The 15,266-nt window shown below is 50.9% G+C and overlaps 8 protein-coding genes across 8 annotated transcripts; 2 read left to right on the top strand and 6 right to left on the bottom strand.

The window, feature by feature from the left end:
* Nucleotides 1-1,819: 1,819 nt before the first annotated feature.
* On the bottom strand, nucleotides 1,820-2,179 carry TrAtP1_001767 (uncharacterized protein; the record flags this gene model as incomplete). Its single annotated transcript, XM_066111147.1, has 1 exon — nucleotides 1,820-2,179. The coding sequence occupies one exon, from the start codon at nucleotides 2,177-2,179 to the stop codon at nucleotides 1,820-1,822; it is 360 nt and encodes a 119-aa protein (XP_065967220.1).
* Nucleotides 2,180-3,081: 902 nt separating this feature from the next.
* Nucleotides 3,082-3,375, bottom strand: TrAtP1_001766 (uncharacterized protein; the record flags this gene model as incomplete). The annotated part of the gene is made up of 1 exon (XM_066111146.1): nucleotides 3,082-3,375. The coding sequence occupies one exon, from the start codon at nucleotides 3,373-3,375 to the stop codon at nucleotides 3,082-3,084; it is 294 nt and encodes a 97-aa protein (XP_065967219.1).
* Nucleotides 3,376-3,700: 325 nt separating this feature from the next.
* TrAtP1_001765 (uncharacterized protein) lies at nucleotides 3,701-5,719 on the bottom strand (the record flags this gene model as incomplete). The annotated part of the gene is made up of 1 exon (XM_014085832.2): nucleotides 3,701-5,719. One exon carries the CDS (start codon nucleotides 5,717-5,719, stop codon nucleotides 3,701-3,703), a length of 2,019 nt encoding a protein of 672 aa, XP_013941307.2.
* Nucleotides 5,720-7,104: 1,385 nt separating this feature from the next.
* TrAtP1_001764 (uncharacterized protein) lies at nucleotides 7,105-8,018 on the top strand (the record flags this gene model as incomplete). Its single annotated transcript, XM_014085833.2, has 4 exons — nucleotides 7,105-7,151; nucleotides 7,213-7,241; nucleotides 7,300-7,761; nucleotides 7,843-8,018. 4 exons carry the CDS (start codon nucleotides 7,105-7,107, stop codon nucleotides 8,016-8,018), a joined length of 714 nt encoding a protein of 237 aa, XP_013941308.1.
* A 282-nt stretch (nucleotides 8,019-8,300) lies between these two features.
* Nucleotides 8,301-8,849, bottom strand: TrAtP1_001763 (uncharacterized protein; the record flags this gene model as incomplete). Its single annotated transcript, XM_014085135.1, has 3 exons — nucleotides 8,301-8,560; nucleotides 8,619-8,730; nucleotides 8,808-8,849. The coding sequence occupies 3 exons, from the start codon at nucleotides 8,847-8,849 to the stop codon at nucleotides 8,301-8,303; spliced, it is 414 nt and encodes a 137-aa protein (XP_013940610.1).
* Nucleotides 8,850-9,259: 410 nt separating this feature from the next.
* On the top strand, nucleotides 9,260-10,587 carry TrAtP1_001762 (uncharacterized protein; the record flags this gene model as incomplete). Its single annotated transcript, XM_014085112.1, has 3 exons — nucleotides 9,260-9,719; nucleotides 9,775-10,325; nucleotides 10,399-10,587. 3 exons carry the CDS (start codon nucleotides 9,260-9,262, stop codon nucleotides 10,585-10,587), a joined length of 1,200 nt encoding a protein of 399 aa, XP_013940587.1.
* Nucleotides 10,588-10,870: 283 nt separating this feature from the next.
* TrAtP1_001761 (uncharacterized protein) lies at nucleotides 10,871-12,245 on the bottom strand (the record flags this gene model as incomplete). Its single annotated transcript, XM_014085834.2, has 7 exons — nucleotides 10,871-11,287; nucleotides 11,352-11,589; nucleotides 11,655-11,694; nucleotides 11,763-11,856; nucleotides 11,942-11,966; nucleotides 12,029-12,086; nucleotides 12,149-12,245. 7 exons carry the CDS (start codon nucleotides 12,243-12,245, stop codon nucleotides 10,871-10,873), a joined length of 969 nt encoding a protein of 322 aa, XP_013941309.1.
* Nucleotides 12,246-13,324: 1,079 nt separating this feature from the next.
* Nucleotides 13,325-13,997, bottom strand: TrAtP1_001760 (uncharacterized protein; the record flags this gene model as incomplete). Its single annotated transcript, XM_014085192.2, has 2 exons — nucleotides 13,325-13,471; nucleotides 13,584-13,997. The coding sequence occupies 2 exons, from the start codon at nucleotides 13,995-13,997 to the stop codon at nucleotides 13,325-13,327; spliced, it is 561 nt and encodes a 186-aa protein (XP_013940667.1).
* Nucleotides 13,998-15,266: the final 1,269 nt, after the last annotated feature.

Genomic DNA, 15,266 nt, shown 5'->3' with positions numbered 1-15,266 from the left:
CTCTTGGCTTCTTTTGCTTCTAGCGTTTTTGTCGGTGCAAACATCAGATTCTCTGCTGCCAGGCTAAGCACCAGGCCGAGCCCACTCTCCCTCTCACGAACCCACTCGCTACCACAATAAGGCACAAAGGCTCGCGATCCCGGACTCCACCGCCGTGTCCACTCCCTACCATAGCCTGGCTTGGCCTGGCCGGGACTATCCATGCTGCTCTCCGTGGCACACGCAAGCTCTGCAGCCCTCACCCACTGAGCCACTGGGGATCACCACTGCTGTGCGAAAGCGAGAGTAGGGGATGCTATCCGTACTGGTACGAGCGTTGTTGATATCAGCTGGTACAGCAGCGCAGTACCGCACCCATGCAAATGAGTCTGTCTCGCCGGCGTCTCCCTCTCCTGCCCTTGCTGGGGCGTTGCTACACGGCTAGGGTTTGACTGGCATTTTCATCTCTCGGTGATGCCAGGATCGACAGCCAGATCTTCAGGTTCAGCGACAAATGCAGTGGGTCCGCCCTCCAGAAGAACAGCAAATCATGACGATGGCTGTTTTATACGAATAATGTGCGAGCATGTGCGAGAGAGGGGCGCGCAGCAACCAAGCTTTTTCCCTTTTGCTCGATGAAACGGGAGGGCTCATTCACTCAAGCGAGGCTTCGTACCCATCCATTATACGAGCAGGCTCGGGTCGGTGCCCCGGGAGTTGGCATGCTCCGGTCGGTGTTTGATTCTACCTAGATGAATCAAGGAGGAAACCCTGCTAGAACGGCTGCCAGGTACAACTCCAAAACCGGCTGTCGTAAGGCTCATAGGGCATGCATATTACCGGGATGCCCAGATACTGCTTCCACACTCAAAGAGCCACCAGATACAGAAAGCTACCAATGCAGTATCCGTACAGCTGTGGTGCTGTGGTTTACCGTTGTTGGTGACAAGCGGCCCCCAATTTTCTTGCACGAGCAGAGGCTGGCGGGACTGACATGCGTCCTTCACTCTCTCCCTCCATCTAGCTTAGCCCACTACCAAATATGCCGTGTCTTGTCTCGAAATGAGAAGAAAAAGGTTACTGCCGCCACCGTGATACCCTCTGCGGATTTCAGGCCGTGTACCAGTCGCACTCATTTCATCAATTCGGCCGGCTACCACTCTGCCTGCCTAATCGAACCAACTACATGTACATACGCAAGGCGGCTGATCTGGAACTGTGGCGGCCATAAGATAAGGTCGTTGGTTACGCCTGGAATGGCTGCGTGTTCTGTAACACCATCGTCCATCATGTCCTGTTTAGAGAAGTGATGGGCCGGATGCTACCAACACAGAAAAAGAAAATAAAGAAAAAGAAAAAACTCTCAAGCTTTTCTGAAACACTCGAGTCCCGTCGGCTTTTCCCTATTCTGTCGCCCCAACTCCGCCGTCCGTTCAGCTCAACTAGGTTCTGCGCCAGCAAAGGCCAGCCGAAAGCACCGACTTTGGGGCCTCCATTCCATTCCGCGAATCCGGTACGCATGGGGGTCGCGTTTGAAGTGGACACGATCGTTTGATCAGAGATGACAGGACACTGTCGTCTTCAATCGCCACGCCAGTTCTGGTATCAAGTACTATTGTTCATACTGTCGTCTATAAAGCAAGTCTCAACTTGCCCAAATAACTACAAAAGGAGGACTAGGATTGCCCCTCCCCCCTCCGCTGATACTCCAAACGGGACCAGGTCCTTGACCCATCCTCGAACCTTTCCGCCTTTGCCGTCTGCGACTTTAAAACACAAAAAAGGGTGTCCCGTCTTATCCGGTGCCCGGATACTTGCAGCTAACAAGCAAAATAACCTCCTACGTACATGCTCTAGCGCAACAATCTGCCGGAACCCTCCCCTCTCTTGCAATGTGCAGTGGCCTTTTTTTGTTCCCCACAGAATGCCGACAGACCACAAAGACGGCGGAGAAGAGGAAACAAGTGAGTAGTAAAGAGGCTGTGCAGGTTTCGTAGGAGTGAAAGACACGCACGTAACCGGCGGACGACCTCATGCCGACACGGGCCGGGTGGGAAGAGAGCTCAAAGCTCCCTTCTTTTCTGTTTGGCTGCATGTACTTGATGACCTCATGGCTTGTCGTTGAGCTCTGATTTCCGTCATGGCTAATCCAGCCAACCAACTCATCCTTTCTGACTCTTTGTAATATGTAGCTGCCCATCGTATCTCAATCTGGAACATACCTACATTACAGTCAACGGCCCTCCTTCTTCCCGTCGGGTTCTCGGGCTCTGATCCGGGTGGCACATACACAAGTATCACCAAATCTCTGCCGCAGACCTAGAGGTACGTCTTGGCTCGTGATAGCCAGACGCAAGTATCGCTACCTCTGCCGCCTGAGATCCAATGTCCCAGAATCCCTGACTCGCTTCTGATTTCCTTCATGTCGCGCAAGAAAGCCACCCCATACAATAAGTCTAGCAAAAACAAAACATGGCGATTCTTGCTCCAAGTCAGGGGCAAGCTACCTACAAAGATCGCCACAACTAATTCATGATGTGTGGGAGAGAGAAAAGCTTGTAACTTGTCTAAAGCAAACCGGGTTGAATTCAAAAGAAGGAAACAAACATGAGAAGTGACTATTGTGGATGTTGACCAGATGCTGCTTGTTTCTATCATTGGCTGATGATATGTCTGGCATAAATGTAAACGCCTTCGGCTGGCTAGACTAGGTGGTTTATGGCGCAACACAGTGAATCGATATTTAAAAACGTTTATTCCATGATATTGCAGTATCAACTATGAACTCTCACATACTTTCGACGTCTTCAATAGCCCTATTACATCGCAAAGGGTAAATGCTCAAGTAACCTATTCACAACCTCAATTATGCCACTGTCCACCGTTGTTATCTTGAATGTCAATCCCCTATATCCTTTTCATACCGGTGACCTTTTTCGTGCCAGATGCCAAATGCCTGATGCCTGATGCCAGATGCCTTATTCCTTATTTCATTGTGCTTGGTTCCAGGTGCCTTTTCCGAAAATGTACTCTTACAAGATCTTATACAAACGCAACATAAAAAAATAAAAAGAAACAAAGAGTCGGTTCTGTAGCCGCTCCTTACCGATAAACCTCTCTTCTGACGTCATCCAGGTACACGATTTCCCGGGTTGCCGCTCGAGGTTGCTCAATAAAGGCAATCTCGTTGGATCCCCTTGTAGGTGCTGGAGGTCCCTGGTATCGCTCAGAGGGCCGCGCGCTGTATTCTCTGTGAACAGTCGGAGGTCGCTGCATGGGACTGCCTACGTATTCTCTGATATACGGCTGGGAGCCCTCTGGGCGGCGACTGTCATAGCGGACAGTCGAAGCAGAAGTCGCTTCTCTGCCGCTAGCATCGGGGTGTATGCTGTGCATACGATAATATGGTTGGCCGGTAGGTTCAAGCCGCACTCGGTCCGACGCCTGGTAGCCAACTGGTCGCGAAGCATACTCTATCGGCCGCTCCTCGACGATTCTGCGGTCATGAGGTCCCGAGAGTTGAATGTAGCCTCTTTGCTGTAACTGATGTTCGCGATACTGACCATCCCTATGATCGTAAGGAGACTCGGGTGGCTGTGATACAAATACTCTATTGACGGGATCGTAGACGGACAGAGGTCTGGTGTATACCACACCACCTTCGTTGTATGGTACTCCAGCTCCATGGTGGCCTGACAAGGACTGAGTGGGTGGTCGTCGCTCATAAATTACCTCTGGTTCTCCAGATCGGGGCAAGGGGGGCAACAGATTGCCGCGCGGAGGAAAGCGCAGGCTCGATGTACTCTCGTCCGTATGAATCTACCATAACCCGTGTTGGTGGCCGGGGAGGAACTATGAAAGACTCACCCTCTGGAAGTATGCTCGCGCGTGGTGCTTCAAGAGGCTCATGATAGACGCGTGTGGGTTCTCGATATGGGCCTTCTGAGATGACGTATGGCTCTCTAACAATCGTCCCATGCCTTGCTCTATCCAAAGCATCCGTCTCACGTGCGTAATCCCGGCGCACGTAGCGCTCGCTTGAATGAGGCAGGCGTATGAAGCCCTCACCAGATGCAAGACGGTCATCAATGAAATCTCTATCATAGTTGAGAGCAGTAGCAGGCTCTATGCCCTGAGCATGGCGAACAACAATTCGCCTAGGCTCGGGAGCCTGGTAAGTTACGGGAGCTCGCTCGCCTCGATATACTTGTGATGGTTGCCGCTCATAGGAAGCATTTGATGGAGGCTGAGTATGTCTCGGCTCAGGTCGTTCAGATTCATTAGCATGTCCTTGAGATTGTCTCTGTCGTTTGGTAGGTCTGGTGTACGCCGGAGCGGTCACGGGCGATTGTGAACGAGGCTCAACTTTGATACGAGGGCTGGCCTCGGCCTCAGGCGCTTGCCGTTCGACCTTTCTCTTCTTCTTCTTCTTTCTCTGATCAGCTTCTTTCGTACCCTGAGAAGAGCTATCGGAGACAGCAGCAGCAGCAGGAGCCTCATTCCTAAGAGCTGCCACTTGCGCTTGCGCTGGCGCTGGCGCTGCTAGAGGTGCGGGTACGACCGTTTCGGCGACAGGGGTTTGCACGTTGACTACAGTCAAGGGTGCAATTTTTGCCGGCTGCGGAGCAACAGGTACCAAGTCATGGTTTCGAATCAAGGGGAGTGGCTGCTCGGGTTGATTCTGAACAGGCTTAGGAACGCTGTTTTCAGGACCTTGGTGGCCTCTTTCTGCTGTCCGGCTGGCCTCTGCACCAGTAGCGATGGCAGCAATAGCTGGGGCATGGGTAACTGCTAGGCTGCCACTATCGACATGCAAGTGATGAAGGCCAGGAACCTGTTGCTTTTCTGGCCTACTAAGAGTAACGTTGGCCACTGGGGCAGGAGCCTGGTAGAAGGGTTGAGATGAAGAACCTGCGGCTGGGTAGTCTCTCACAGTAGTAGCGGCCACATGGCCACCACTGTTGATGGTTTCACGAGGCCCTGATTGAGATTCCCTGCGGCCGTCAACCATCATCCCCTCATCAGTCGAGCGGCGCACACGTGAAGTCAGGTTAGAGTCAGGCGTCTCATGTTGTGAGGAGTAGTATGTTCTATCGTCGAAAGAATCACTTGCAGAATTAGCAGTCAAGCCCCTATTGGCGGCAAAAGGTGTAGCAGAGGCCTGAACAAGGGTCAGAGCCTTGGCGAGCACATCAGGCAGATCAAATTCGATGACGGGCTCTGCGTGCCTCGTGTTTCGATGGTTCTCAAGTTCTTCTCTGAGGGCACGTTCAAGCCTTTGTCTCTGCAGCTGGATTTCAGCCCTAACAAGTTCGTCAGATTTTTCAAGAAAAATGGGATTGATCTGCGTCGTCGCGGCCCCGGCCCCAACACCAGCCCCAGCCCCCAGTGATCTTGGGATGTCAGAATCAGCTGGCTTAGCACCAGCATCCGCTAGATGCGGCAGCAAAGAAGGGTTCTGCTTCTGAGTACTTGCAAAAGACGACTCTGGAGCGTGTGGCTTTGCGTCTACTTCACCCGGTTCTGATGGCGCTCTCGTGTCGGTGAGGATGGCCTTGGACGAGAGAGCTACGTTCCCTTGGACCTTGATGGTTGGGTGCTCTCCAGAAAGGACAGCATCGCGAAATCGCAGTATCTTTTCGTACTCTGCAATCTCCTTTGCTTCCTTCTCTGTCAGCTTGCGTGGTGTAATGGCATTTGCCTGGTGGGCGGCGGCCAGGCCATTGTCTCTAGAACTCATGGCAAATAATGGCCTTTTGTGTTAGCATTGACGGGAATGCCGCGTCAACAATGCGCGGTGAGATACGCGAAGGGGAAAAAAGGGCTGCGCGTGTCGTTGGAGAAACTGCTCTTTGTAGAAGCTACAGAAGCGTCTTGGCAGAAGAAACAATCAGCGGTTGCTCCCACGATACACCGCTCATAATGGGTGATCGATGTGTGCTGATGTCTGGAGTAGTAGCGATAGCTTCGAGGCGTAAGGAGGCGCTATGGAGGCAACTTTAGCTAAATAATTTGGGCGGTGACAGGGCTCTTTGGGCAGAATTTAAAAGTGGACCACGTGCCCCTGTAAGTTCTGGGTCGGTAGTGCTATACTTTGCATCTCGCACTTCAAAAGCTCACAACGCTCGTATTTAATCACCACCAACACAGTGTATTTAATATTTGTACCTTCCCTACGCATAAAAGAGAGATATAGCGCATGTTGAATTCTATCTACGGAAAAAGATGATATATTTGTGATGCAGGTGAAAAACACGCAGCCACTTTGTTGAGAGAAGTATGGAGTTCACGGCACAGCATTAAGAAGCTACCCATGTGAACTACGAATTGGGCAATATATTTGATAGTTATGATACGGTATGATACGGCAGCTATGACGTGCCATAATATGAATCGACATGTGTTTCTTTTTTTCAAAATAGGGGCTAAGGCACATTGAAACACTTTCTTATTTATTGCCAGTATACTCACTGACTACGCTCCCCCAGCTTCCACGTACAAACCGACGACCACGGGGCGGAAGTTTTCGAGCACGCGCAAGAATTTGTATAAAGTCCGGGATCTCAATGCTACTCTTAATTGTATCTCCGCAATATTCCAGCCGAGACTTCAGTTTTCCGGTTCCAAAGCCGATATCTTTCAATGACTAAGCGAGAAAGCTGAAGTAGCCTTTACCCGAGCACAGTAGATGTTGGTAAATTGTTGAGACAGGAATTCAGAAATCTAATCTGTTCACATTAGTTTGCTGCTCATATTTTATATTAGAGGGACGCCTCTTCTTTGAACACATATTCTTACTGTGAAGATGAGTGATACAGCAGTTTAGACACAGTCTCTGCTCGGCGACCTCCGCCACTCTAATGTCCCTGTAAGCTAGCAATCATTAGCACGCTTTAGTCCATGCCGGTGTAGGAGTCATCATACTTGGCATAAATATCTGTTTCTTTAATTCAACACACCTTCGACCGGATGCGCATATACAGGCTCCCCGTCTCATTAGCTCTTCAATCCACAAATAATCTTCGTCAGACACTTCATAAGAGACATATTGGCTTTCGCCCGCAGCCATCTCTTGGTCCAACCTTGCGAGCCCTCCACGCATTTCCCAGCTCTTTACCTCTCACAATGACTGTCCCCAATGGCACCAAGGCCGGTAAACCGGTTCTTTTCTTGTGAGTAAATTATTGATAAATCCCATTGCGAAACAACGAAATACCTCTAACAATATGCAAGCGACATTGATAACTGTCTCTACCCAAGGAGTATGAAGCAAACGGCACCTCATGTCTCATGATTCAGCCCATACTAACCAAGCCTTAGGCAGCAAAGTACAAGATCTCATGGCTGAGCTGATTGACAAGTACTTCGAAGAGCATCTCAGCCTGCCTTTTGACGAGGCCGCCAAACTTCACCAGGAATACTACACCAACTATGGACTGGCCATTGAAGGGCTGGTTCGCCACCACCAGATTGACCCCTTGGAGTACAACGCCAAGGTCGACGACGCTCTGCCCCTAGAGGGAATCATCAAGCCCAACCCAGAACTGCGCCAACTGCTCGAGGATATCGACAGGAGCAAGGTGAGGGTGTGGCTTCTCACCAATGCCTACGTCAATCACGGAAAACGAGTCGTGAAATTGCTCGGCATCGATGATCAGTTTGAAGGCCTCACATTTTGCGATTACGCCGAAATGCCCTTGGTCTGCAAGCCTCACGAAGACATGTATAAGAAGGCCATGAGACACGCTGGAGTGGACCAAATGGAAGACTGCTTTTTCGTTGGTAAGATTACTTGTTTCTTCTTTGAGCCCTCCCACTGCTTCTCAAATCTTGAAAGAATAAAATCACTGATTCTGCTTATAGACGACAGCTACGCCAATTGCGCCGCCGCGAAGAAATTAGGCTGGACAGCAGCGCACCTGGTGGAGGAAGACGTTCCAGCTCCCAAGATTCAAGCGTCGCAGTATCAGATTCGCCACCTACGCGAGCTGCGAGACGTCTATCCCCAGTTTTTCAAGAGCACTTCTGCTGCTTCCTGAAGAACTCAAGGAGCATCGACTTGGACTTGGTGATTTGCGCATTATACACCCTGCAATTACGATAAACTCCTTTGATAGCCACATAGACATATCCAATACATATAGATACCTTGGAAATAGCGGAGAATAACACTTTCTGGTCCGCATTATTTCCCAAATCTACCCGGTGGTCTTGTAAAAGAGAACTGCCGAAGCCCAGTCAGATTTACCCAAACGCCTCGCTATGCAATTAAAGCAGATTGATGAGCTTCTACACGTGCGGAATAGAAGCACACGCGCAGCTCACGGCCGTCGCAAGGTGCGGATGATTGCGTCAAGCTCGGTCAGTATGTTGTCCCTCTCCTTCAGCGCTTCCACGCGCTGAGTCTTGGCCGTCTTCAGGTCCTCCTCGAGGTCCTTGATATGCCGCTCCTGATCTTGTTGACTGTTGTCGAGTCCGGGCAGTGTAGAGATGAGGACTTCGATTTGCTGTTCTTTGACAATCAAGTCGCGCGACAGCTCGACCATGCCGGCCCGAAAGTCTTGGGGAGGCAGTGCGTCCACTACAGGAAACTTATTAGCGACATGATCACCCGAGATGCCATTAGATGATGTCGGTACCTTCTCTTGGAGCTTGCTCCTTGGGCTCGCGGATCTTGTCTTTCGGGCCTAGCGTCTGGAGGTCGTGGTGGGCGTGGACGAAGTGCAGAGCAGCAACGAGCTGCTGAGCAAACTGGAGATGATCAACCGTCAGTAAGCAGAGCTCTCAATGCGCATCGCCATTAGAAAATATGTTGGGGCAGATTGTACCTGGTCAACTGCATCTTGCAGCTGCGTGAGTCGGTCCCCCATTCCGTTTGACTGGATTAAGAAGCCGAAGATGATAATCGCCTAAAGCAGTAGGTGCGCGATACGATGCGATGCGATGTGATGTGATATAAAGTTCCCATACTGTGCGGAAGACAGTGTAATCTGACGTAGCAGCAGCGCTGGGGAATCGCCGGAAATCGGGGAATAAACGATCCGGCGCAACCAGTGAGACGAAAGTGAACACATTGCTATCTGTCCAGTTGGCAGCGCCAGTGACTTTCAAGATGCCACTTTATAATACAGCGTCAAGGCCCGCTCGACAACTTTGCGGTCGTGCGTCTTTCACTCAAACTTTTCTTTGAAAATTTTCCCGTCGCCTACGACTGTGTAACTCTCGACGACCCGATCTGCCCCATCTTCTTGTATCATATCCTCCAGCACAACGAACAGCTATGGCTGCGCCGCCGCCGCAAGGCCCGCCTCCAGGCGCAATGCCCATGGGAATGCCCATGCCGGGCCCAGGTTTCATGGGACAGCCACCCACGCCCGAGCAGATCCAGCAGATCCAGCAGAGGATTGCTGAAGATGCCGCCAAGGCAGGCATGACGGTGCCTCAATTCATCGAGCACATCAAGCAGCAGCAGATGGCGCGCATGCGCGCAATGCAAATGCAGCAGGCCGCGCAGCAACAGGCCCAGCAGCAAGGAGGACATGAGGGCCACAACCACCCTCATCCTCACCCGCACCCGCACCCGCACCCTCAGCAGGGCCAGCCGCAACAGGGCCAGCCTCAGCCCATCACCCCAGGCCCGCCGAATCCAAAGGGACTGGCTGTTGCCAAGTTCTTGCGCGGCCAGGACCTGAAGCCACGTACCTCGATTCTCAACGGCGAGCGCAAAGACATGTTCAAGGGTTTGTAATCAGGTTTCTTCCCATGCAGAGTTAACATAACTAACCAAAACTACAGTCAAGCGTGCCCTGCGAGCGCTGCAGTCCCCTGCTTATGAAAAGGCTCGAAAGAAGAATCCTCTGCTGCCAGAAATCACCGACCGGGCGTCTCTAGAGAACACCTTTAAGCTGCTGCCCCTCAGCATGCTTGCGCTGCGAGTCTCCAAGCTCGAGCCGCAGCCCGGCCCCAACGGCAAGAAGCCCAAGCGTGTCAAGGGCCAGTGGAACGTCAGGATAGAGCAGCAGCAAGAGGCCAAGGAGGACATGTACTACGTGTGGCTTTGGGAGGGCAGCCAGGTCAAGCGCCAGCTGTACGCCGCCCTGGCCCTGGTCATCATCTTCATCGTTGTGTTGTACCCTCTCTGGCCGTTGAAGCTGCGACAGGGCGTTTACTACCTGAGCTGGGGCATGCTTGGTCTTCTTGGTCTCTTCTTCGCCATGGCTATTTTCCGTGTTATCCTGTTCTGCATTACATACTTTGTTGCGTCTCCTGGTCTATGGCTGTACCCCAATCTCTGGGAAGACGTTTCTTTCATGGACAGTTTCCGACCAGTCTGGGCTTGGCATGAGGTAAGCTATTCTCTTCTCTTCTCATCCTGTCATCTACGAATAATTTCAGCGGCTAACCCAATTCTCTCCCCAGACTGAGAAGCCAAAGAAGAAGAAGAAGTCAAAGGCTGTTGGAACCAACTCCGTCATGGCCGCGGCTACTGGACAAATCGCACCGACTACTGCAACGACAACGGGCACCGACACACAGCTCGACGTCGCTCCCCAGCAGCAAAAGGCTTACGAAGCCCCCAGGGTGGAGGAATTGGCGGACGATGAATAAAGAAGGGGAAAATGTATTTGTAAGAAACGAGCTGAGGTAGGCCGCATCCATTGAGAGAGCGTGGCGTGTATTGGGGCTTTATTATCGGCGTAACTGCTCGCGGTGTGAGATGGGGGACAGAACGAAATAGCAAAAGGGGGTTTCATTGGCAGTTTAGAGTCTATTTCATGATGCTCCAATATGGAGCAGGCGTTTGTACGATTTATCTATGGACAGGGTCATCATTTTCTTCATTTCATTCTCCATCTATTTTGCGTCTTCTTTTCCAACGCCCAGCCCTATTCTATTTCGTCTCACTGCCCGGGGCACGCTCATAGTACCAGATGGCGCCCGGAGTCTTGGCACAACTTGTCAGCGAACCGCCGGCAATATCAGCAGGCACTCGCAGGGCCTGGTTCCGCTGGGGAGCGCCATAGACGTGGTAGTAGTACCACACCTCGTTCAGCTGCGTGCCGCCGTTGTCACGAGACCCCTTGCCGGCCTTTGTCTCGTTGTACCTGGGACCGCCGCAGCCGAGGTAGGGGACGACGCCGTACTCGCGGGTCAGCGCGGCTTGAATGTGGGAAAGAGAGTAGGAGGTCCTGTTGGAGGGGTGGATGTTGGAGGCGGAGAGCCAGCGCCAGGTGGGGAGGGTCTTGTAGTAGGAGATGACGGTCTCGAAGAATTGGAAGAGGTCGTCGTACTCGCTGGCCTTGGGTCCCTGTGTGATACAATTGTGAGTTGGAGGACTGGTATATATGGGCGGGAGTTGTAAGGAGTCATACATAGCACTCCTTTTGAAAGGTAGAGTAGCAGGTAGCGTGCTTGGAGAACTCGTGGGCCCAGAGCTCCCAGTTAGGAGCGCCCTGGTTGATCCAGTATTTCTTCATGTAAGCGAGGAGGTCCATCTTCCCGTATGGCTCGAAAAAGGTCTCGATCGAGGGGCCGGTGTATGGAGGGACGGGGGTTCCATGGGGAGTGCCGTCGGTTGTGTTGGGGGCAGGGTGAGGGTCATATTGGCGGCTATATATGAATGATACAGTTACTACGTTTGCCAATCACAATTATTGAGGGCGAGCAGGGCATACCTTAGGTCGCAGTATTGAGTGTAGCTTCCATTGCAAAAATCTGGGCGAGCTGTTAGCTTCTAGAGTTACACAATGGGTGAAAGAGATGGGTATAGTAGCTAATCGTACCAGGCCAAAGGCCATGGATAGTCCATGTTGCCGGCGGATACTTCTGTCCTTGGCTTTCGAAGCCGGATTGAGTGTCCCAGAACTGGGTTTGGAGCTGCGATTCCGGTCAATCAGTATCCATGGCAATTGAGCTGTGTAGTGTTGATGTTTGGGTGTAATTTTAAATCGTCAATACGTACTACCAGTCCTCCAAAGGTCTCGACGCTATGATTATCATTAATTTTCTGATTTAGAACGTTAAGTTTGTGGTTTATCCTGTTACATACCAGCAGGTGTCCACCTTTCCGGGCACAGCGCCCTTGGAGCAAGACAAGACAGGGTCGGCTATGGGCAATTAGCTTAAACGTAAATCAACTGAAGAGACAGTAGGACTCTTGAAAACTCACCCAATGCACACGTGTGATTGTCAGCTGTGACGCCGGGATAGAGGCCAGCAGCAGCAAGCTGGGCGCCAGCAAGCACGGCAATGGTGTTGCGATGCATGGCTTCGAGTTGTGGGATGTCAGTTCTCGATTCCTTGGGCCAATCCCAGAACTAGATGCGATCTGGAACTAATAAGAGGCAGACAGGAGGAAGAAGAAGAAGAAGATCAGCGTCTGCAGCTCCGTCGCACCCATGGCTTTATATGTACTGTAGGCCCTCCCTTGTTGGAGGGATGCGCTTCTCCAGATCATGGAGCACAAGCTGCAGCTCCTATGCCGACAATTGACGCCCGTTCCACACCGCCATCCTTGTCAGTCGATACAGAAAGCGAACAAGAAAAGAGAAAATCGCTTCAAAATGCCCTTTTGTGACATGCCGTATTGAGCAAGGTCTGCTCTTGTCTACCAGGAACGGTGCAGAGACCCTGGTTGAGAAGGCGAAGAAGCGGCGAATGGGAGCGATTCTGTGTATGCGGACAGGGATTATTTTTGAATGACGGCGTCCTCCGATAAGGACCTTTTCCTCGGAACTTTTGATAGCTTGACGCGCCACCAACGGAGCATGTGCAAGATTGTCCTTCTATCGATGCCTTGGTTCGCTTGCACTTAATTCAATTACAAGTTGGCTGGTTGCACGTACATAGTACTAGTAGTAATGTCAGAGTGAACGGACAGCTCTTTGTGCCTCCTAGTTGAAACGCATAAGTAAACGCTTTGGCACTACTATTCTATGAGTTTACAGGCTGTTGACGATACACAATCCGTATCAAATCAAGCTTAAAAACAAAAGTATTAGAGCTTTGGTGGTCTACTCAGCTTCTCTGAAAAAGAAAGCCAGCCTTCCTCTATTCTCTCACCGAAGGTCTCAAACGGGAAGAGAATCTCAGCCGCTGCCATTTCCAAAATCTCATCGACCGGCTACAGGTTAATCGTGCATTAGCCTATAACATGCAGTTACATGGATTCCTACACCCACGTGGCATCGCAAAAGCGAGCTTGGAGACTTGCTATTCGCTGGCGTCGCCAAATCTGTATCCCAAAAACGCCAAGTCTGTCTTATTCATGACTACCTATGTATTGCAACTCATTCGCTAAAACGATTTCCCCCATCTAATGCTGGTTGGCGCCGTGGTCCTCTCGTCATAGCTGAAGCGTCTTATAGAAGAATGTGCCGTCTTTCAAACCTCCCGCCGGGCTCATGCCGTAACCTGGGACCTTTCCAAGCTCGGTGTAACCAAGAGCCTTGAAAACGGCCTCTGCCTGGCTGCCGCTCTCGGTGTCAAGCAGCTAATAAGACAAGTTAGTATTGTGTTCATCATGCCAATGCTGTGCCATCTTTTGAAGCTCGTCTTGGGAGATTGTGAGAAGAATGAAAATATCAAATAGCTGATGCGCCTACCAGTAATTTCCGACCACGACTCAAAGCTTCCGTTTCTATCGCGCTCATCAGCGCCTTTGCGGCGCCTTTGCCTCGATGTGTCTTGTGCACGAGGAGGTTTTCTACAAAGCCTCGGAACGAGCCCGTCTCTGAATACGGCATCCATAGCATGACGACTCCCTTGATCTCTGGGCCTCTGATGGCGCCATTTGGATCGAGGTCGCTCACCAGAAGCAGCATCACCCTCTTCTCTCCATTTGTCTCCCCAATGCGTTCTTTCCACCAAGCTAGCAGCTTCTCGTGTGACAGCGGTAGCAGAAAGGTGGCGATTGTGTGATCATGTGTGATACATGAAGCATGGAGGGCTGCGAGGTATGGAACAAGATGAGAATGAGCCGAGACGTCAAAGGGTACGATGATGCCCGGAGTGGACATTTTATGCAGCTGCTGAATCGAATAGACGATGACGCTGGAAAGAGAAGGAATATATAATGGGAAGAATGTATATGAGTGTGAACAATAGAAAGGCTCAAAGTCTCAGTGGAAGGCGGATATGTAGGTAGATATGTTTTTTGCTTTCTGAAGCTGACAGAGATGAGACTCGACGCCCTGCAGAAGTATGGCGGTGAAAAGGTTAAAAAGAAAAAAAAAAAGTTTGCCTAGCAATCTTGTCAACCTTGAACCTCATGCAGTGAAACACGAAGATTATATATTCCTATCTTGAGAATCTTTCTTTTTTACACATTTCTCCGAAAATAGGACACGACAGCAAGAAAAGAATGAAAATAGGGATATAAATATCAGAAAAATTGGGTGAACCTACCTAACACTGATGTCACAGTGTTCAACTGCTTTCTAGGTGTATTTTAAGCTGAGAGAAGTATGCCCATAAAGGTCAGCAGCAACAAAACGAGAGCGGCAGATGCCGTCTTGAAATATCAGAATAGACGACAATAAAAGCTCGAGCCAGCCTATGAGCGATTTGACGTGTCCCTGTGATTCTGCTCGAGGGAGGCAATTGCAATTTTCGAGCTCCCGGCAAGCGAGCACAATTTTCAGTGCACAGTAGCATCGTCATCGTGCCTGTACCTTACATGGGATGGCACCTAGCTTGAGGCTAATTAGCGACCGCTGCAGCGCCGAGGTCCCGTAATGGGAGGCCTGAGGGCGCGCTAATGCCTGTCGCCTCAAGGGGCCTAGAGCCTGACGGCCGCTATAACGATGGACGGATGTTTTGCAGGCCGGTCCAACTTCATCCGAGTTGATGTTGTCATCTGATGTTTGATACCAGACTATCGTCACCTTCATCTTCTACTTTGCCTAGCTCATTTACCACCGACTGCAAGATATAAGCATGACGTAAAAACCTGCTTGCTCCTGGAAATCAAATCGCGCAGAGCCTGGTAGTCATGTTCCTACGGGGAACCGATACCCAGTGCATCCAATTCCCGTCGCCTGCATGTCTATAAAAGTCTCATACTTGCGTTGTCCTACTTTCTCCAAGTTCACTCTAGTCAACATCCTGCCAACTTATTTTCTAGGCGTGCGAGTCCTCTATTCATGGTCATTTCATTGGTCAATACCTATAATTCTTGTTTTCGCTGCAATCATGTCTTGATTTTCTGTCTCCGGCCTGAAGCAGGGCAGAGCCGAGCACTTACATGAGCTGGGTGCCAGCCATAACATCCGCTACACGTTCTCATC

This window comes from Trichoderma atroviride, chromosome 1 (assembly GCF_020647795.1).
Source record: "Trichoderma atroviride chromosome 1, complete sequence".
NCBI classification, from domain to species: Eukaryota; Fungi; Ascomycota; class Sordariomycetes; order Hypocreales; family Hypocreaceae; genus Trichoderma; species Trichoderma atroviride.
The sequence above is the reverse complement of the archived record's forward strand: the minus strand, read 5'-3'. Positions and strand labels throughout refer to the sequence as shown.